At 49.3% G+C, this 21,787-nt stretch overlaps 3 protein-coding genes across 3 annotated transcripts; 2 read left to right on the top strand and 1 right to left on the bottom strand.

Moving 5' to 3' along the window:
* Positions 1-1,035: 1,035 nt before the first annotated feature.
* Positions 1,036-1,498, bottom strand: LOC141164245 (histone H2A.J). Its single transcript, XM_073649373.1, has one exon. The coding sequence runs from the start codon at positions 1,458-1,460 to the stop codon at positions 1,056-1,058; it is 405 nt and encodes a 134-aa protein (XP_073505474.1). The 5' UTR covers positions 1,461-1,498; the 3' UTR covers positions 1,036-1,055.
* Positions 1,499-1,790: 292 nt separating this feature from the next.
* On the top strand, positions 1,791-2,171 carry LOC141164244 (histone H2B 1.1-like). Its single transcript, XM_073649372.1, has one exon. The coding sequence runs from the start codon at positions 1,791-1,793 to the stop codon at positions 2,169-2,171; it is 381 nt and encodes a 126-aa protein (XP_073505473.1).
* A 6,593-nt stretch (positions 2,172-8,764) lies between these two features.
* LOC141164243 (histone H4) lies at positions 8,765-9,212 on the top strand. Its single transcript, XM_073649371.1, has one exon. The coding sequence runs from the start codon at positions 8,765-8,767 to the stop codon at positions 9,074-9,076; it is 312 nt and encodes a 103-aa protein (XP_073505472.1). The 3' UTR covers positions 9,077-9,212.
* The last annotated feature ends 12,575 nt before the right edge of the window (positions 9,213-21,787 follow it).

Here is a 21,787-nt window from a genome sequence, read left to right as displayed (position 1 = left end):
ACAGCGCTATATGGAGGGTAATAACATCATGTCGCCGTATACAGCGCTATATGGAGGGTGATAACATCATGTGGCCGTATACAGCGCTATATGGAAGGTAATAACATCATGTGGCCGTATACAGCGCTATATGGAGGGCAATAACATCATGTGGCCGTATACAGCGCTATATGGAGGGTAATAACATGTGGCCGTATACAGCGCTATATGGAGGGTAATAACATCATGTGGCCGTATACAGCGCTATATGGAGGGTAATAACATCGTGTGGCCGTATACAGCGCTATATGGAGGGTAATAACATGTGGCCGTATACAGCGCTATATGGAGGGTAATAACATCATGTGGCCGTATACAGCGCTATATGGAGGGTAATAACATCGTTTGGCCGTATACAGCGCTATATGGAGGTATTATATAACGGTGTGTGGTCGAATAAAGCTCTACATGGAGACTATATGACACTATTTGGGCATAAACAATCATAGAAAGGAATGCAGCGCTATACTGAGTGTATGAGGCGTTATAGACTGTATATTGTGTATACTGCTCTATACGGTAAATTGTAGCTCTATAGAAAGGTATTTAGCGCTATATAGGAATATAGAGCACAATATGGCTGTAGACAATTCTGAGCATATACAGCATCATAAAATTATATACAACACTTCCGAGGATATATAGCGCTATATAGGGGTATTAGACACTGAATACAGCACTCATAGTATACACATCAGTACAGTACTATATGGAGGGTTTTCAGTACTATATGGCGGTATATAGCACTATACAGGGGTACACAACACTACAGGCGGCTGAGGATGGAGCAGATAGTGCCAGGTCATAGACCATTAGTGCCACTGTGCCAACCCAGTAGTGTCAGGATTATACCCACTGCCTGGTGCAGCTATATCCCCCGTATGCTCCGATGTTACACAGATCTGTACATACAGAACATCACCCCCGAGATCAGCGGCACCAGCTCTTGTGGTGACGGTGTGGGTGGCTCTTAGAAGAGCCTTTGGGTTGTGTGGATGATACAGGATCAGCGGCGCTCACTTGCTCTTGCCTGACTTGCTGCTCACCTTGCTGCTCTCGGTCTTCTTGGGAAGCAGCACGGCCTGGATGTTGGGCAGGACGCCCCCCTGGGCGATGGTCACCCCACCCAGCAGCCTGTTCAGCTCCTCGTCATTGCGCACGGCCAGCTGCAGGTGGCGGGGGATGATGCGGGTCTTCTTGTTGTCCCGGGCGGCATTGCCGGCCAATTCCAGGATCTCAGCGGTCAGATACTCCAGCACAGCAGCCAGATAGACCGGAGCGCCGGCGCCCACCCTCTCAGCATAGTTACCCTTGCGGAGAAGCCTGTGCACACGACCGACCGGGAACTGCAGTCCTGCCCGGGATGAGCGGGTCTTGGCTTTAGCACGGACCTTCCCTCCTTGTTTGCCGCGTCCAGACATCACTGCGCTCACAGTTATCAGCAGACAGAGAACTCTCTTGTGTGAGAAGTGTGATGGCTCCTGCGCCTTTTATAAGCTGCTGCTGCCCCGCCCTCCTCTCCTGCCATTGGCTGGATCTGAAGTCACCTATAGAAACAAGACTTGTGGAAACACCAATCAGCTGCAGTAGGTGGAGATCATTACGTTTACATTGGTCACATGACTTTCTCATCCAATGGAACAGCAACCTGACAGCATTGCTCATTTGCATGGCCGTTCTATAAATATGGCCGCTCTGGGAGGAGCAGGATTATTCTCTTTCTTCAGTGAAGAGAACATTCTGCTATCATCATGCCTGAACATGCCAAGTCTGCACCAGCAGCCAAGAAGGGCTCCAAGAAAGCTGTGACCAAGACTCAGAAGAAGGACGGCAAGAAGCGGAGGAAGAGCAGGAAGGAGAGCTATGCCATCTATGTGTACAAGGTGCTGAAGCAGGTCCACCCTGACACCGGCATCTCCTCCAAGGCCATGGGCATCATGAACTCCTTTGTCAATGACATCTTTGAGCGCATTGCAGGGGAAGCCTCCCGCCTGGCTCACTACAACAAGCGCTCCACCATCACCTCCCAGGAGATCCAGACCGCTGTGCGCCTGCTGCTGCCCGGAGAGCTGGCCAAGCATGCCGTGTCCGAGGGCACCAAGGCCGTCACCAAGTACACCAGCGCCAAGTGATCTGCTCCAAGCTCTACACCCACAACCCAAAGGCTCTTCTAAGAGCCACCCACCCCGTCTACATCAGAGCTGTGGCTGCTTGTCAGTGTCTTGCTCCTCTCCCTGGAGAACATGAGGCTGCACTGACTGGTACCTCGTGTGTTAGTGTAGCACCCTGAGGATTCGGCTGCTACAGGGGTATTGCACCTCAACCCAGAGGTGTGATATTCCACTCCCGGGTAAGGAAGGAGTGTGGAACTGAGCTCAGATAGACTGCATGCACTACATACATCCCATTCCAGAGGAGCAGGCCGACGGTACTCCCACTTAGAAATGTGCAGGTACAACCGAGCCTGTTCCTGGCTGGAGTGGGAGGGGGGTGGTACATCCCATGTAGTGTAGGGGCAGATAGGGGGAGCAGTCTGGGTAGTGATAGGAGCTCATTGGGTGCTGGTCACCTGAGCTCACACATAGAGGGATATATAAGGAGGGCACCAACTAAGATCAGGGTCAGACGCTGAGAACAAGTCAGTTGGAGAGGAGAGAGAAGGAAACAGCAGCCCTGGAGAGAGAGAGAGGAGAAAGAAAGAGAAAGACCCAGAGGGGGAAGACTGAAGGGACCCAAGAACCCAAATTAGAGCACCGGGTGAGGAGTCAGCACAAGGGTACCGGAACCCAAGCTGGTGGGGGCAAAAACATCCCTAGCCAGAGACCGGAGGCTGTGGGCAGCATCTGCCACGGCCACCCACTACATCCACCCTGAAGGCATACCACATGGAGGGTCAGGGAACCTAAGGCCAAGGGTTGCCCAACAGAAGGCCCGAGGGAGCTGGACCTAGGTGGATCACTGGTGGGGACGGCTGAAGAAAGGACAGAGGGAGAGCTCAGGGCCACGCTCCGGACTTGTTTGGGGGTTGGCCGGATCCAGGACCTGGTGGACGCAGCACGGCTCGGGTGGTCACTAACAGCTGGAGTGACCGAAACATCCGCAGTAAGTAAACTCCCCTTAACTGCACAACCCGAGTCTGTCTTCATTGCCGGCTGCACCGCACCACCACAACCCCCATCCTCTGCGCCTGTCCCCTCTGAGGCTATACCCCTCCCGTTGGGGGTTATCCCACCAAGCTGCACATCCACCATCAGCCTCAGCGGACCCTGCTGCAGCGGCGGCCACAGTGACCGCATTACAACGGGTGGCGTAGTCGACACAAAAGAACTTTAGTAACATCTGTAAAGCTGCCACATAACACTGAGCTTGACGCCCTGGGCACGGGACCGGGTCACAGCCGCTCGGAGACTACAACCCCCCATCTGATCCGGTGCCGGGTATTCCCCTCAAAAAGGAATATGTCCCAGGGGGCGCGTCAACTTTGGCGTAGTCGGCAGGATTACGTGCCCGCAACACCCGGGTACTGCGTGCCTGAAGAAAAGTGCAAGTTTACCTCAGAAAGAAGTCTCCCGCCGGTTCCGGAGGGTCCACGCCATCGGACTCCATCACCAGTCGTTTCTCGCCGATTGTCCGCCATTTCCAGCTTGTTCCCGCCATCTGCAGAGTTTCCCGCCACTGGGCGACGCTTCCCGCCAAAACCGCAGATTTCCCGCCTTGGAAGAGCAGCGGACGCCATTATGGGCGTGCCAAAGGAGGGCAAGAGGCCACCTCCCATCGTGGGACGGGACAGAAAATGGCGCCAAAAGTGGAAACCGCCCCCACCAACAGAGACTGTGATGCTGGAGGTGTCTGTCAGCGTGAAAGAACTCCCCCTGGAGCTGACAGTCACCGAGTTGCCCCGGGACCGCCCTCGAAGTGGGAGGAGACGAAAGGGAAGAGAAAAGATGGGTGTCGCTTGGAGCAGTCTAGAACGAGCGCACCCGGAGGCAAGGTGTCCAGAGCGAGAGCACCCGGAGTCGAGGAGAGGAAGAATAGACCCGGGAATGGAGCGGCAGCAGCGCAGCACCGGCCCGCTGGCCAGGAGCCTGCAAAAAGAAGAAAGAGGAGAGCAGAGCAGCACCGACCCGATGGTCAGGAGCCTGCTGGAGTCAACAACCCCGCTAGGCTTAGCGGAGATCCTGGCGCAGCTTCCCCGAGATCGGGAGTGCGCGCGGAGTGCCCTGGAGGGCCTCGCGGGAAGGATGGCCCGAGTGCAGAGGGAGATCCTGGCGGAGTGGGGCCGGGAGATGGCCCAGCAAGCTGGAACCCGTCCACGGAACCCGCTCCCTTGGAAGAAGACACCGACTGCCTCTGCGGATGACGCGGGAGGACCCAAGGCCGGAGACGGCGCAGAAGAGGGAGCGAGACGCATGGCAGCAGGTAAGGGGGACGCCTATACCCCATACCGGAAGACCGCTTATCTGCCCCAGCTCCCCGTCGCAGAGCCCGAAGGTCCCCCGGCCGTACCCGAGACCGCCATGACACCGCCACCGACTAGGCCCCGACCGGAAGCCGCCGTCGCGACCCCGGTGACGTCACGCGTCGTGACCCGGAGCGTGGCGAAGGAAGAGGAGGAGCCTCCGGCCTGGTCGCAGGGCCTAGCGTTTCCGGGCGCCGCATCCCCAGCAGAGCCATCTACCTCCGCGGAGCCTCCGGCCTGGTCGCAAGGCCAGGTAGCCCAGGGCGCCGCCGTGTTAACAGTTCCATTTACCTTCCAGATGCCCCCGGCCTGGCCGCAAGGCCTGGGTAACCTGGGCGCCCCCACCATCGCGCCCGCACCCGAAACACCAAGGGTGCCATATCTGGGAGAGGACCCCTTCAGCCAGCTGGCGTGGCCGGACGGGCGGCCTTTCATCTGGCCCGAAGAATTCTTGGAACTGGAGCGACAAAAGAAGTTAGGTCCCCTGTGTGAGCCCCTGATCCCGGCTCCAAAGCCCGTGACTCGGGTCTCGCCTCCACTAGAAGAAGCCCAATTCGTGTGGGACCCCACGGGAGAAGATTTGATGGGGTTCACCGGAGAGACTCGGGCAGCTGCAGCTGAACGCACAGAGTGTTGCCGTCAACAGCTGGCAGAGTTTCAGAGAGAACGAGAGGAGAGGCGGGTCAGAGAGCAATGGGCCCAGACCCGCAGCGCGGAGCAAAAGAGTCGGACCAGAAGGGACCCCTATGCAGCAAATCGTCCCCGTACCATCGGGACGGTAATAAAGTTTAATGCGCAGCATGGGTGGGGCTTCATAAAGGACCGGAACACCATGGGTGACGTCTTCGTTACCCGACGGGACGTCGAGTCCCACCTGCCAGAGGGTCACAAAGGCCGTGACCTCTACGTCGGTGACGAGGTAACGTTCACCCGGCACAAGTGTGCCAAGGGACCTTACGCCCTCCACGTGCATCGCCTGACAGAGGAGGAGTTGCGGTGTAGGGAGGAGGAGCCAGAAGACCCGGACGGGTTCAAGGCTAGAAGGTACTATGACTGAGATAGTACAAAGGACTGTATATAGTTACCTGTCGGGGTACCCAAGTAACCGTGGCTGCTTTAAAGTTTAGTCCCCGTTGGGACCAGTGAACAGTTTAACCCGTGTGTCCCCTACCCAAACCAGGCTGAGGACTGTGAGCAGCCATCCCTTTCCCTTTACTTGGCCGGGGACTGAGAACGGCCAAATTCCCCTGTATATAGTTGCGCTTCCTAAAGCGCCCCCTACCGGTTTTATAGGAGAAACCATTTTTCTAGAAAGACTGTCGCACTTTTCCCGGACACACGTTGCACAGTGTCCGGAGGAGGAACCTGAAACCAGAGAAGTCTACGAGAATGTTTTATATGAAAAGTTATATATAATGTTTATATGTTTTATATGTTCATATAAAAATTTTGTATGTTTTGGTGTTTGATGTCTTACAGCCCGAGGACGTGCTGTGATTTACCAGGGGGGAATGTAGCACCCTGAGGATTCGGCTGCTACAGGGGTATTGCACCTCAACCCAGAGGTGTGATATTCCACTCCCGGGTAAGGAAGGAGTGTGGAACTGAGCTCAGATAGACTGCATGCACTACATACATCCCATTCCAGAGGAGCAGGCCGACGGTACTCCCACTTAGAAATGTGCAGGTACAACCGAGCCTGTTCCTGGCTGGAGTGGGAGGGGGGTGGTACATCCCATGTAGTGTAGGGGCAGATAGGGGGAGCAGTCTGGGTAGTGATAGGAGCTCATTGGGTGCTGGTCACCTGAGCTCACACATAGAGGGATATATAAGGAGGGCACCAACTAAGATCAGGGTCAGACGCTGAGAACAAGTCAGTTGGAGAGGAGAGAGAAGGAAACAGCAGCCCTGGAGAGAGAGAGAGGAGAAAGAAAGAGAAAGACCCAGAGGGGGAAGACTGAAGGGACCCAAGAACCCAAATTAGAGCACCGGGTGAGGAGTCAGCACAAGGGTACCGGAACCCAAGCTGGTGGGGGCAAAAACATCCCTAGCCAGAGACCGGAGGCTGTGGGCAGCATCTGCCACGGCCACCCACTACATCCACCCTGAAGGCATACCACATGGAGGGTCAGGGAACCTAAGGCCAAGGGTTGCCCAACAGAAGGCCCGAGGGAGCTGGACCTAGGTGGATCACTGGTGGGGACGGCTGAAGAAAGGACAGAGGGAGAGCTCAGGGCCACGCTCCGGACTTGTTTGGGGGTTGGCCGGATCCAGGACCTGGTGGACGCAGCACGGCTCGGGTGGTCACTAACAGCTGGAGTGACCGAAACATCCGCAGTAAGTAAACTCCCCTTAACTGCACAACCCGAGTCTGTCTTCATTGCCGGCTGCACCGCACCACCACAACCCCCATCCTCTGCGCCTGTCCCCTCTGAGGCTATACCCCTCCCGTTGGGGGTTATCCCACCAAGCTGCACATCCACCATCAGCCTCAGCGGACCCTGCTGCAGCGGCGGCCACAGTGACCGCATTACAACGGGTGGCGTAGTCGACACAAAAGAACTTTAGTAACATCTGTAAAGCTGCCACATAACACTGAGCTTGACGCCCTGGGCACGGGACCGGGTCACAGCCGCTCGGAGACTACAACCCCCCATCTGATCCGGTGCCGGGTATTCCCCTCAAAAAGGAATATGTCCCAGGGGGCGCGTCATTAGCAGGAGGGCCATTTTGGGTCAATACTTCCAGCCATAGAGGGCAGGAAGGGATTAGAGGATGATAGATGGGGAGGATGAGTTATAGTGGGATGTGGAACATTGGGATATGTCTGATAATAGAGGAGCAGGTGCTGGCAGCCATAGATACTCGCTCACCCTTCACTAGCAGCAGGGGTCTGATATAGAATTAAAAAGTCACTTTTAACCGATTATTTTAACACTGCAGCTAAACCAACAATAATCTAAACAGACACAAAACCTGCATATAAAGTGCAAAAGTCAATAATAAACCATAGTACAGTCTCACCAGTTGTAGTCCTCTGAAGAGGCTGTCCATATAAACCCTGTCGTGTCCTGACAAGGACTTTACCCAAATGTGGTCTATCCTGCTTGTAATGTCTCCATACAAACCCGAGACATCACTAGCGGGATAGACCGCACTTTGGTTCTGTCCTTGTCCGGACGGGAGACCTGCTCGGGGCACTACAGGGAAATTAGGGAGCCCTCGTATCCATGCCCCTCCTGATTATATGGACGGCCTCTTCACAACTCTACAAGTGGTGACAGTACCATTTTTATTATTGCACTGGTTGACTTTTGCACTATATGTTTTGTATCTGTTTAGATATCTATCTGTTGGTTTAGCTGCAGTTATAAAATTCTCTATTAAAAGTTACTTTTTATATATCGGATCCCTGGTGCTAGTGATTTACCTTGATGGGATCATTGTGCCCCTTGTGGGTTATTGCTGTTTCTATAGTTCACCCCTCACTCGTGGAATCCTGTTCTCTCCCAGAACACTGGGTCCTAGTGCCCTCTGTTTCCATTGTTCTGCTGCCAATAGATGGAGATGGGCTGTTAACTCTTTCAGTGCTCGGCACGTTTCCAGCACTTTCTCGCTGATCCTCCTCTGATGTTACACACCTTTTGCTCTGCAGACTGGTGAAGGCACCTGGTCAATAAGCTCCTAAAGATTGATCGATTTCTAGATCTGAATCTGTCACTGAGAAGCCGATCACTTGTTTATTGCAGCAGAACCTGCCGCTGAGATAAATGAGCACAATATGGAGGGTATAAAGCGCTTCATGGAGGAATACAGTCCTATATCAAAGGTATACAGCACTATATGGGGAAACTGTATATGGAGTTTATACAGCGCTATATAGGGGGATACAGCAGGATATGGAGCTTATACATCGCTGGATGGAGGAGAGTATATAACTCTATAGACCTCACAGTGAGTTATTTCCAGGTGTCACAGTGTAATTCCTCCGAGCAGGATGTCACCAGAGAGGAATCAGGGCTGTGACTATTTCCACCATCACAGTAGAAGCAGGAAAATACCAGGACAATGAGCGGGAAATTCAAAATCACTAACAGCTCTGTGCTCGGCCAATCAGAGGAAGGGGCGGAGCTGATAATGCAAATTCCTTTCCATCCCCGCCCTGGAAGCGCGTCACCTCTGCAGTCCTCTTTCTGGTCCCCTCACGCTCTATATAAAGGAGGACTGCGCACTGTCAGTCATAGCTTTCTGCTGACTCCTTGGAAGATGTCTGGTCGCGGCAAAGGAGGGAAAGGTCTGGGGAAGGGCGGTGCCAAGCGGCACAGGAAGGTTCTCCGTGATAACATCCAGGGCATCACCAAGCCTGCCATCCGCCGTCTCGCCCGCAGAGGAGGAGTCAAACGCATCTCCGGCCTCATCTATGAGGAGACTCGCGGCGTCCTGAAAGTCTTCCTGGAGAACGTGATCCGTGACGCCGTCACCTACACCGAGCACGCCAAGAGGAAGACCGTCACCGCCATGGACGTGGTGTACGCGCTCAAGCGCCAGGGCCGCACTCTCTACGGCTTCGGGGGTTAATAACAACACAAAGGCTCTTCTCAGAGCCGCCCACATCTTCTGAGGAGGAGCTCCTGCTGCTGGGGAGGGCGAGGGGCTGGAGACCCCCTGTGCTGGGGTGACTGCAGGCTGCTGCTCCAGGGGCGGCTGGAGACATCGCGGGCGCTAATGGGTTAACACTGAGGAGCTGCCTGTGGGCGGAGCCATAGCCCTGCTGAGCGCTGATTGGCTGAGCACTGAGTGTGTGATTCCTGCACTGAGGCTGATCTCTTCTGCTCTGTGTTCTCGGTGTAACATGTGGTGTCAGGATGGCGGCTCTTGTCGGGCTGGGAGCTGTGACTACATATGGGGTCTGTACTAGGCCCAATGTTATTTAATATCTTTATTAACGACATAGTCAACGGGATAAATAGTAAAATATCAATATTTGCAGATGACACAAAGTTATGTAAAACAATTAATACAAAAGAGGATAGTGAAGACCTACAGAGGGATTTGGATAAGCTGGGTAGGTGGAGCATTAAATGGCAAATGAGGTTTAACGAGGAGAAATGTAAGGTCATACATATGGGAAGGAAAAATGGAAGTCACCAGTACTCACTGAATGGGAAATCATTGGGGAATTCAGAGATGGAGAAGGACTTGGGCATCTTGATTGATAGCAAACTAAATTGGAGTGCCCAAAGTCAGGCCGCTGCTGTAAGGGCAAACAGGGTAATGGGATGTATCAGAAGAGGTATAGCTGCAAAGGAGGAGAACATTGTTCTTCCACTGTACAAAGCACTGGTCAGACCACACTTGGAATACTGTGCTCAGTTATGGGCCCCAATATATAGAAAGGATATAAAGGAGCTTGAAAAGGTACAAAGGAGGGCAACAAAATTAATAAGGGGAATGGAGGGACTGCAATACCCAGAGAGGTTGGCAAAACTAGGACTATTCAGCCTGGAAAAGAGAAGGTTGAGGGGGGACATAATAAATGTGTACAAATATGTTAGGGGACAGTATAGAGACCTTGCCCGGGATTTGTTCAAAAGGAGGGATATTACGGTAACAAGAGGGCATTCACTAAGACTGGAAGAGAAAAGGTTCCAGCACCAGCATAGGAAGGGGTTCTTTACGGTAAGAGCAGTGAGAATATGGAATTCACTGAGTGAGGAGACGGTAATGTCGGATTCACTACACCAGTTCAAGCGGGGACTGGATGCATTTCTAGATACCAGGCAGATTTCAGCATATACTTAAAAATAGAATAAAATAGTAGGTTGATACAGGGATTTATTCTGACTGCTGGTTTCAGAGTCGGGAGGGAATTTTTCCTCAGGTGAAGATTGGCTAAATCATTTGGGGTTTTTGCCCTCCTCTGGATCAACTTTAGCAACTACAGAACTAACAGGTCGAACTTGATGGACGCAAGTCTTTATTCGGCTTTACTAACTATGTAACTATATATCTGATGTGATTTATTCAGCACTATGTGGTGGTATATGATACTTTTTGGGGTATACAGTAGTATTTTGAGGGTAAAGCACATCATGTGGCCGTATACAGCAGTATGTGGAGGTGTCCTGCAGTGTTTGGGGCAGAGCAGCATATGAGGATTATACAGGCTCTACTGGAGGTATACAGTATGGGGGTGAGAAGCAGATGGGTATACAGCACTAGATGAGCGGCATTACCAAGGAAACTATTGTCTTTCAAATCTTCCATCTTGTTCCCTGAATTAACCATGTGCATAGATTATTCTCCATGTCTCCCCCAACCTTGAAGAACAAGTTCTGTCCTCTGCATGGCTGCAGGCCATCTCCATTGTGCTGTCAGGACCACCCTGAATACTTGCAATTCCTTAGTTTACCTGTCTGTATAAACCTGTGTTAATAAGCAGAAATTTCCATTGCTATTTTGCAGATAACTGTATACACAGTGTGTTTAAAACAATTGTGAAAAAGCTGAATCCTCGTAGCATTTCTTTCCATATACAGAGGCATTGGGAGCTATACACTCAATTCCAAATGGAAACTTGAACAAGATGTCAATTTTTAAACTGAAAATGATAATAATGCCTGCATTCTCATTTACAAACTCAAATATTTTACATTTGTTTCCAGACTTCACTTTTCTGTTAATAACTGATCTTCTATTTAGTTGTATAGCCTTTATTTCTGATAACGGCTTTACATCTGTGTGGCATGGAGTCACTAACATCTGACCCAGGCTGACTGCACTACAGTCCACAGTTCTTTTGCATTCTTCGGTTTTGTATCAAAAACAGCATAACATGACATCAATCTTGTTGGTGTGGAACCAGGATGTTGCCCGCTTTCTGGTATGCATGAGGTCGTTGTCCTGCTGAAACTCCCATTTCAAGGGCATTTCCCATTCAGCATAAAGCAACATGATCTCTTCCAGTATTTTGATATATTCAAACTGGTACATGGTGCCTGGTATGCGATAAATGGGCCCAACTCTACAGTATGAGAAACATCCCCAAACCAGTCTGGTTGCATCTCCATGTTTTACAGTCTTCACAGTGTACCGTGGCTTGAATTTAGTGTTTGTGTCATCTCTCAAACTGTCTACGGCCTTTAGACCCAGTACAAGACAATCTTGCTCTCATCTGTCCATAGAATGTTGCGCCACTTCTCTTTAGTCCAGTCAATGTGTTTTTTGGCAAACTGTAATTTATATGTGTACAAGGTTCTAAAGCAGGTCCACCTCGACATCTCCAAGGCCGTGGGCTTCATGAACTCCTTCATCAATGACATCTTTGAGCGCATTGCAGGGGAAGCCTCCCGCCTGGTTCACAGCAACAAGCGCTCCACCATCACCTCCCAGGAGATCCAGACCGCTGTGCGCCTGCTGCTGCCCGGAGAGCTGGCCAAGCACACCTGTACATGAGAGAATACGATCACAGGAACGTGATTAGTTGGTGAGACATTACGTGTCTCTAACCTGATGCTCCCTGGTTCTTAATCATTTTCCCATCATTCAACTGAAACTGCTTTGACCAAAATTACGAACGACCTACTTACAGCCAAAGCTAACAGAAAATTCTCTATACTCCTTCTAGACCTGTCCTTTGCCTTTGACACAGTTGACCACTGCCTCCTACAACAGATCCTCTCTTCCTTTGGCGTCAAAGACCTTTCCCTATCCTGGATCTCCTCATACCTTTCCAACCGCACATTTAACGTCTCCCATGCTACCTCCTCATCCCACCCTCTCTCTGTTGGAGTCTCTCAAGGCTTTGGCCTAGGACAATTTATCAATACACATGGCTTCCAGTATCACCTATATGCTGATGACACTCAGATCTACCTCTATGGCCCCATCGTCACCTCTCTGCTGTCCAGAGTCCCAGAGTGTATCAGCCATATCCTCCTTCTCCTCTCGCTTCCTCAAGCTCAATGTGGACAAAACTGAACTCATCATCTTTCCTCCATCTCATGTAGCTTCCCTACCTGATCGATCTATCACAATAAATAACATCACACTTTCCCCTGTACCGGACATCCGCTGCCTCGGATTAACCCTCGACTCTGCCCTGTCCTTCAAGCCGCACATCCAAGCTCTTTCCACCTGTTGTCACCTCCAGCTCAAAAATATTGCCAGAATCCGTCTTTTCCTCAACCCTCAATCTACTAAAATGCTTGTGCATGCCCTCATCATCTCCCACCTGGACTACTGCAACATCCTCCTCTGTCACCTACCTGCTAACACTCTGGCACCTCTCCAATACCTTCTTAACTCTGCTGCCCGACTAATTCAAATCTCTCCTTGTTACTCCCCCCACTTCTCCCATCTGCAAATCCCTTCACTGGCTCCCATTTCTCCAGCGTATCCAATTCAAACTACTAACACTGACCTACAAAGCCGTCCATAACCTTTCTCCTCCGTAAATCTCTGAACTAATCTCCCGATGTTTTCCCTCACGTAGTTTCCGGTCCTCCCAAGACCTCCTTCTCTCCACACTTATTCGTTTCACACCCAATCGCCTCCAAGACTTCTCCCGAATATCCCCCCATTCTCTGGAATTCTGTGCCCCCAACACGTCCGACTATCCAGCACACTCGGATCCTTCAGACGAAACTTGAAAACCCATCTCTTTGAGAAAGGTTACAGCCGGCCATGACCGCGCTACCTCCTATACAACACCGGAGCTACTGCAACCCCCCAACCTACTGTCTCCTTCCTCTTTTTCCACCATCCTGTAGAATTTAAGCCCGCAAGGGCAGGGTCCTCCTCCCTCTGTACCAGTCTATCATTGTTACTGTAAGTGATCTGTATTTTGTATGTAACCCCTTCTCATGTACAGCACCATGGAATCAAAGGCGCTATATAAATAATTAATAATTTTCACTGATGGACCCGATGTAATCCATTGTGAACAAAGAAGTCTGATAACTTCCAATAAAATCAGAGCGCAGAACACCTAATATGTTAGATATACAATTACTGTTTTGGTATACCTCCGTATAGTGCGATATATTCCACTTGTATAACTATATACCCTCCATATAGTGCTCTTTTGCTCTAAACTCCTGTGCTGCTTGCACCTTATATAGTTCTGTAAACTCATTATCCTCCATCCGCATAGCACTATATACCCAACATCCATATAGTGCTGTATACTGCCGTACTTCTACAGATAGTGGTGTGTAACCCCCATATAGTGATGGTAACTCGAGCTGTATATCCTCTATAAACAGCTGTATTCTCCCCAAAAATGTTCTGTACACCACCAAATAATGCTGTATGCCTCATTCCATGTAGTGCATTAACAACCCATATAAAACGTTTTGCTATTACTATATTCCTCCATATAGAGTTCTATACAGCAATATGATGTGGTTAACCCTAGAACGCATACCTGGGGCCTCGCAGGCCCACCCTGTTAATTGTTTTCTATTTTCTGCAAGATTACTTTAGTTAGAATTTTGAAACTCTAGGTATTCCTCAGGTATATAGTTGTTTGTCATTTCCAGTTGTTCATTTATTTATTATTTGCACACGGGCCTAAAAGGCCCCAGGTATGTGAAAGTGTAGATTTTTATGGTCATGCGTTCTAGGGTTAACCCTCAAAATAGTATTATATACTCTACACATAGCGCTGACTATATTATATCAAATATTCACTCACAGCCCAAGAGCCGCCACCCTGACACCACGTGTTACACGGAGAACAAAGAGCGAGAGAAACCATCAGCCGTTGTGCGGGGATTTCATATTCATTGGCAGCCAATCAGCACTAACCAGGTCTATGGCTCCACCCACAATCAGCAAAGGATTAGTGATCGGCAGTAACCCCTTCATCCATGTGCCACGTGGCCTCAAAACCGGTGACCATTACCGGCCATCACGGAGTGGGGAGCTCTGGATGTAACAAGTCCCTGGGCAGCTGCATCCCCTGAAAAATGTCTTATACAAGACAATGACATCTCTGCACTCTCTCTGATTTGTATTGATGTTCAATTAACCATTATCACTCCTGAAACCAATGGAGGCGCATGATGGTTGTAAATCACAATTTAGTTTAAAATCTAGGAATGAAACATATATAACTGAAGGAGCTGATGGCCCATCTCCACCTATTACCAGCAGAACACTGGAGCCAGGCAGCATAAGGATCTGGAGTTTAGGAATTGGCTCCTTAGTGGGAACATTTGGTGGCTCTGAGAAGAGCCTTTGTGTTGTCTTTGGTGCCCAGGGCAGATCTAAGCCCTCTCCCCACGGATCCTGCGGGCTAGCTGGATGTCTTTAGGCATGATGGTGACCCTCTTGGCATGGATGGCGCACAGGTTGGTGTCTTCGAAGAGTCCCACCAGATAAGCCTCGCTGGCCTCCTGCAGGGCCATGACGGCTGAGCTCTGGAAGCGCAGATCGGTCTTGAAGTCCTGGGCGATCTCCCTCACCAGGCGCTGGAAGGGAAGCTTACGGATCAGCAGCTCGGTGGACTTCTGGTAGCGGCGGATCTCCCGGAGAGTGAATGTTTACTTAGATGTCCAGAAGGCAGTCATTGACTCTATCGATTCAGTAGTCTTCCCCAAGATTATGGAGCCTACTGAAACAGACTAAGGGACTTTTTTAAACGCTTAGGAAGCATTTCCAGGTGGTTTTTGTTAATTATTCTCATTTAATGAGATAATGACTTTTGTGTTTTCATTGGCTGTAAGCCATAATCATCAACATTAACAGAAATAAAAACTTGAAATAGATCACTCTGTTTGTAACGACTCTATATAATATAGGAGTTTCACTTTTTGTATTGAAGAACTGAAATAAATTAACTTTTTGATGATATTCTAATTTAGTGAGATGCACCTGTATATCAAAAACCTTTCCAAGTGAAGATGGCAAGGTGCACAAAGTGGAAGTGACAGTCACGAAGCAAGGTGACCCCAAATATTTCATTAGGCCTATATCAGAGGTTATCCTTCTCATACCGGTTGAGAATTAATTATCCATCCAACCAGAAGGAACTTTCGGACCACTTAAGTCAGCTTCTTGCGGGGAGCTTTCCCTCCAGTGGATTTATGGGCGGTCTGCTTAGTTCTGGCCATAGCTCTGTAGAGACATACACAGATGTAATGAGAGGAACAACAAGAGCAGGGTATTTATACTCGTGTGCTCGTCCTCATTGGTTCACGTGAAGCACGCCCCTACACTCCATTGGCTATTTCAGCCCCTGATGTCTGTGACCAATCATTAAGCAAAGTGAGCTCCGCACAACTCATAGTAATCTCATGGTTCACTCCTCCATGAAGTGCTGCTGGGTGTCCGCAGTTCACACTGGTTACAGGCTGCGCTAACGCATGAAAGGGTCACATCATGTCTACATGAGACTTCTGCAGTTGCGGCCTCCGATGTCATTGTGCTTCCATATCCCCGTACACTGCTATAATGGTGCTGCTGACGGAAGCAGCGGGGGACACTCGGACACTGATCACACAGCTCTGCCGGGACAAAGTGTGGCTCTGACTGAAAAGAGCCTTTATGGGAGAAGGTCGGGGCAGCTACAGTTTATTTCTTAGCTAAGGCTTCTTGTCTTTAGCCGCCTTCTTAGCCGGACTGGTCTTCACCTTCTTGGGCTTCGGAGCAGCATTTGGTTTTATGGTGGCTTTCTTTGCCTTTTTTTCCATGCTCTCCTAGGCCAAGGTTGGAACCTTCTTGGCCTTCTTCAGATACTTGTCTACTTGCTTGGTTGCTTGTTTCTAAGACTTAGCCCAGACAGAGGCTTCTTTTCGGCCGCCTTGTTTCTTGTTCAGCTTGAAGGATTCGGGGGAGTTGCTGCCCTTCAGCTTGGGTGACCTGAGCCTTTGTGGCCAGCTTCAGGCCGCTGTTATTCTTCTCTACAGTGTATCCTCCGGAAGCCAGAGCCTTCTTCAGGGCGGCCAGAGCTGCAGCTCTCGGACCTCTTATACAACCCCATAACTTTTGCCAGGAATTACCGGGCTCGGAGGATGTTAATTCAGTTGTTTAATGTTGTTGAAAAAAAGCAGATCACAGACATGGCACAAAACTAAACTCATTTCAAATGACAACTTTATGGCTTTAAGAAACACTAAAAGAAATCAAGATAAAAAATGTGGTACTCAGTAAGGGTAATTTTTTTCAGACCAAGCAGAGGGAAAAAATTATGGAATCACTCAATTCTGAGGAAAAATTGTGGAATCATGAAAGACAAAAACAAAAGAACACTCCAATACATCACTAGTATTTTGTTGCACCACCTCTGGCTTTAATAACAGCTTGCAGTCTCTGAGGCATGGACTTAATGAGTGACAAACAGTACTCTTCATCAATCTGGCTCCAACTTTCTCTGATTGCTGTTGCCAGATCAGCTTTGTAGGTTGGAGCCTTGTCATGGACCATTTTCTTCAACTACCATCAAAGATTTTCAATTGGATTAAGATCCGGACTATTTGCAGGCCATGACATTGACCTTATGTGTCTTCTTTCAAGGAATGTTTTCACAGTTTTTGCTCTATGGCAGGATGCATTATCATCTTGCAAAATGATGTCGTCATCCCCAAACATCCTTTCAATTGATGGGATAAGAAAACTGTCCAAAATATCAATGTAAACTTGGGCATTTATTGAAGATGTAATGACAGCCATCTCCCCAGTGCCTTTACCTGACATGCAGCCCCATATCATCAATGACTGTGGAAATTTGCATGTTCTCTTCATGCCGTCATCTTTATAAATCTCATTGGAACGGCACCAAACAAAAGTTCCAGCATCATCACCTTGCCCGATGCAGATTCGCGATTCATCACTGAATATGACTTTCATCCAGTCATCCACAGTCCACGATTGCTTTTCCTTAGCCCATTGTAACCTTGTTTTTTTCTGTTTAGGTGTTAATGATGGCTTTTGTTTAGATTTTCTGTATGTAAATCCCATTTCCTTTAGGCGGTTTCTTACAGTTCGGTCACAGACATTGACTCCAGTTTCCCCCCATTTGTTCTTCATTTGTTTTGTTGTGCATTTCCTGTTTTGGAGACATATTGCTTTAAGTTTCCGGTCTTGACGCTTTGATGTCTTCCTTGGTCTACAAGTATGTTTGCCTTTAACCACCTTTCCATGTTGTTTGTATTTGGTCCAGATTTTAGACACAGCTGACTGTGAACAACCAACATCTTTTGCAACATTGCGTGATGATTTACCTTCTTTTAAGAGTTTGATAATCCTCTCCTTTGTTTCAATTGACATCTCTCGCGTTGGAGCCATGATTCATGTCAGTCCACTTGGTGCAACAGCTCTCCAAGGTGTGAGGACTTTTTTTTAGATGCAGACTAACGAGCAGATCTAATTTGATGCAGGTGTTAGTATTGGAAATTAAAATTTACAGGGTGATTCCATAATTTTTTCCCTCTACTTGGTCTGGAAAAAATTACCCTTACTGAGTATTGGCCACTCCCCTCTGCTATATATATATATATATTTGCCTCTGGAAGCAGGGGTTACCAGTGTTAGTTTCATACTGCCTGGTTCTGGAGTTGGAGGTGTTGGTTGTTTGAGGAGGTTGTTCTAAAGACTGTTGCTTGGTGATTTGTCTGTTTGTATATCCTCATCCTCTCCTATTTGGTTTTTCCTTCCTTACTTCCCAATGTTCCACTCTGTTGTTTGTGAGTGCATATTTGTATGATTGGCATTTTCATTTATCCCTGTATGTCTTCACTTGTTAGTCTGGTTTGTGTATTCTTACACAACTTCCCACTTCCCTGGGTGGGTGAGGGGACAAACAAGGGCTGGTTTAGGAGCTCAGCAAGGCACGTGGCCCTGGCTTCTTCACTATTAGAAGTAATCATGGGAGCAGGGATAGCTAGGGTGCCCCTAGCTTTAGGGATAGGGAAGGCGCCTCCGGCCCCTTGATGTCCAACAACAGAGCTGTGACAGTAGTATTTCTTTTCCTACCACGTGTTTTGGGTTTTATTTGCCATTTTAAAACATTGGAAATATTTTTAGCTAAGCAGTCAATTATTTTCTGCACTTCTTTATGTTTCCCTTCTCCAATCAACTTCTTGATCAAAGTTCTCTCTCCTTCGGTATAATAACTCATTCGGTGTCAAAACTTTTGCCAGTTCTGTGATCACCCCAATATCTTGCTAATCTCAGGAGTGCTGCACCCTCTGTAAGATTGTTAACAATTTGTGACTTTTCAGAGTCAGTGAAATCTTTTTTTCCAAGGTCTTCCCTCATGACAACACCATCAGGGGGTAGTCCTTCTTATACTTGATAGTGCCAGGAACACAGAAGAGATTAAATAGCCCCTCCCCACAACCACCAACCAGTGTTTTTCCTGTCCATTTAAGGGACAGACACAGGAGAGGACGCTCTTACTTGGAAGAGTATGGAGGATCAAGGGGTTCCATATCTTCCCTCCTCTAGTGGAGAGCCAAAAGCTGATACCTTTAGGGGGCTCCTGGGGTAGCCGCATCCCTCTACAGGAGGCTCTCGGCTTCCTGCTGCCGGGTCTGGAACCACGCACGGGCAGGGAGCTGCTTGAAATCTCCCGGTGTGCATTCCCCTAAGGGGAGGTGAAGGAATCTCTAACTTGGTTCTAAAAAACCTGCAGAAAAGGAAGCCTTGGATCATCACGCCATGTGTAAACATCACTACAGATACAAGTCTCAAAAACCAACACGTTAGAATATTTTCAGACAACTCCACTACTGTCTATTTCCTTCTTCATTAGGGAGAACCGAAACAACATCATCTCCAGTCCATATCCGAAGAAATATTTTGTTACGCAGAAAACAAGGTCTGGTCAGTCTCAGCGGTTCACCTGAAAGGATCAAAGAATCAGGTGGCAGACTTTCTAAGCAGGGAGATGATTCAACCATCAGAATGGACTTTGAACATGGAGGTTTTACACATGTTAACGCAGCGCTGGGTCGTCCCTGGAATAGATTTGTTTGCCTCCAGAAAAAAAAATGCAAAAACAAGGGAGTTCTTTTCATTAAACACAGAGACAATCTGACCGGGATAGACGCCTTATCTCAGACCTGGAATATGGACATAGCATATGCATTCCCATCATTCTATCTGATTCCGGAAGAATTAAGGAGATCCAGGAGAAAAATTCTACAGTGATTCTAAGGCCACGGCCCCACTATCAGTATTTGGTCAACATTTTTTCTCAGGAGTGGGAGACAAAACCAGGACTGGGTGATAAATGCAGAATTGGTGACTTGTTTCTATTATACCTCTTCTCTGATTGTTCCTCACCTGGTTTTGGCTCCCACTCCTCAGAAAAAATTCTGACCAAATACTGATAGTGGGGCCGTGGCCTTAGGAGCGTTCTTTGATTATCCCTTGGCCAATCATTCCTTGATTAAAGTCCGTAAAGGGTATCTACCGGCTTAAACCCACAATCAGGTGCTCCGTACCGCCATGGGATCTTAGTCTGGTCTTGAACGTCTTAAGCAAAAGCCCAAATGAACCTTTAGACCAAGCAGAGTTAAGTTCCATATTTCTCAACACTGTCTTCCTAGTAGCAATCACAACAGCAAGACGTATAGGGGAAATTCAGGCTTTCTCCATGAAAGGTATTTAAAGAAGTTGTCCACTACTTTGACATTGATGCCCTAGGATAGGGCATCAATGAATGATCAGCCGGGGTCCCGCATGCGGCACCCCCGCCGATCAGCTGTTATCGGTGCCGGCGGCTACCACAGGCTGGGAGTCCTTACCTGCAATGCTTGGCCGTCAAGCTGTAGTGGCCGCCAAGGGGTACTGCAGATCCACCTCCTATTCAATTGAATGGGAGGCAGATGTGCAGTAACAAGCGCCGGCCACTGTAACTTGTCGCTGGCCGAGATCAATCAGTCGTATTGGCGCAAAATTTAAACAACGCTCTGCTGATTGGTCGCGGCCGTCAGCCGCGACTAATCAGCGATTTTGGCGCCAAATTTAAACACCGCTCTGCTGATTGGTCGCGGCCGTCAGCCACGACCAATCAGCGATTTTGGCGCCAAATTTAAACCCCGCTCTGCTGATTGGTCGCGGTCGCCGGCCGCGACCAATCAGCAGTATTGTCGCCAAATTTAAACACCTCTTTGCTGATTGGTCGCGGTCGCGACTAATCAGCGATTTTGGTGCCAAATTTAAACAAGCTCTCCATTCCTCACTAACACGGTTCGTTGATTGGTCGCGGGCGGCGGCCGCGACCAATCAGCGATTTTGGCGCCAAACTTAAACACCGCTCTGCTGATTGGTCGCGGCCAGCGACCGCGACCAATCAGCAGAGTGGGGTTTAAATTTGGCCCCAAAGTCGCTGATTAGTCGCGTCTGACGGCCGCGACCAATCAGCAGAGCGTTGTTTAAATTTTGCGCCAAAATCGCTGCTTGGTCGCGGCCGGCGGCCTCGACCAATCAGCGATTTTGGCGCCAAATTTAAACACCGCTCTGTATCGCTCTGCTGATTGCTCGCGGTCGGCGGCCGCGACCAATCAGCAGTATTGGCGCCAAATTTAATCACCGCTCTGCTGATTGGTCACGACTAATCAGCGATTTTGGTGCCAAATTTAAACACGCTCTCCAGTCCTCACTAACACGGTTCGCAGATTGGTCGCGGCCGCCGCCCGCGACCAATCACCGATATTGCCGCCAAATTTAAACACCGCTTTGCTGATTGGTCACGGTTGCCTAACGCGACCAATCAGTGATTTGGGCGCCAAATTTAAAAGCCCCTCTGCTAATTGCGCCCCGTCGGCCGCATACCTATTCTAGAATACCCGATCCGTTCGAATCGGGCCACCATCTAGTATATATATAATCAGGGTGGAGAGGGGGAGTCCAAATCTTGCACCGGGGCCCATCAGACTCTAGTTACCCCACTGCTCCCAAGACCTCCTACTCTCCTCCACACTCATACGTTCCTCACCCAATCGCCTCCAAGACTTCTCCCGAGTGTCCCCCATCATCTGGAATTCTGTGCCCCAACACATCACTATCTGCCACACTCAGAACCTTCAGACGGAACTTGAAAACCCATCTCTTCAGGAAGGCTTACAGCTTGTCCAGGGCCGGCTCCAGGATTTTGTGGGCCCCAGGCGAAAGAGTCTCAGTGGGCCCCTTCAACACATACCACCATTCATGATGCACTTTTTACGACGAGAGATATATGTATACAACACAGGGCCCAGGCTGTCCCCTCATCCTTCACATATGCAGACATGCACACACACGCACAGTAGGCAGACATGCACATGCACACAGTATGCA

Source organism: Phyllobates terribilis, unplaced genomic scaffold (genome assembly GCF_046119375.1).
Source record: "Phyllobates terribilis strain yellow unplaced genomic scaffold, ASM4611937v1 Scaffold_10__3_contigs__length_209671492, whole genome shotgun sequence".
NCBI lineage: Eukaryota > Metazoa > Chordata > Amphibia > Anura > Dendrobatidae > Phyllobates > Phyllobates terribilis.
The sequence above is the reverse complement of the archived record's forward strand: the minus strand, read 5'-3'. Positions and strand labels throughout refer to the sequence as shown.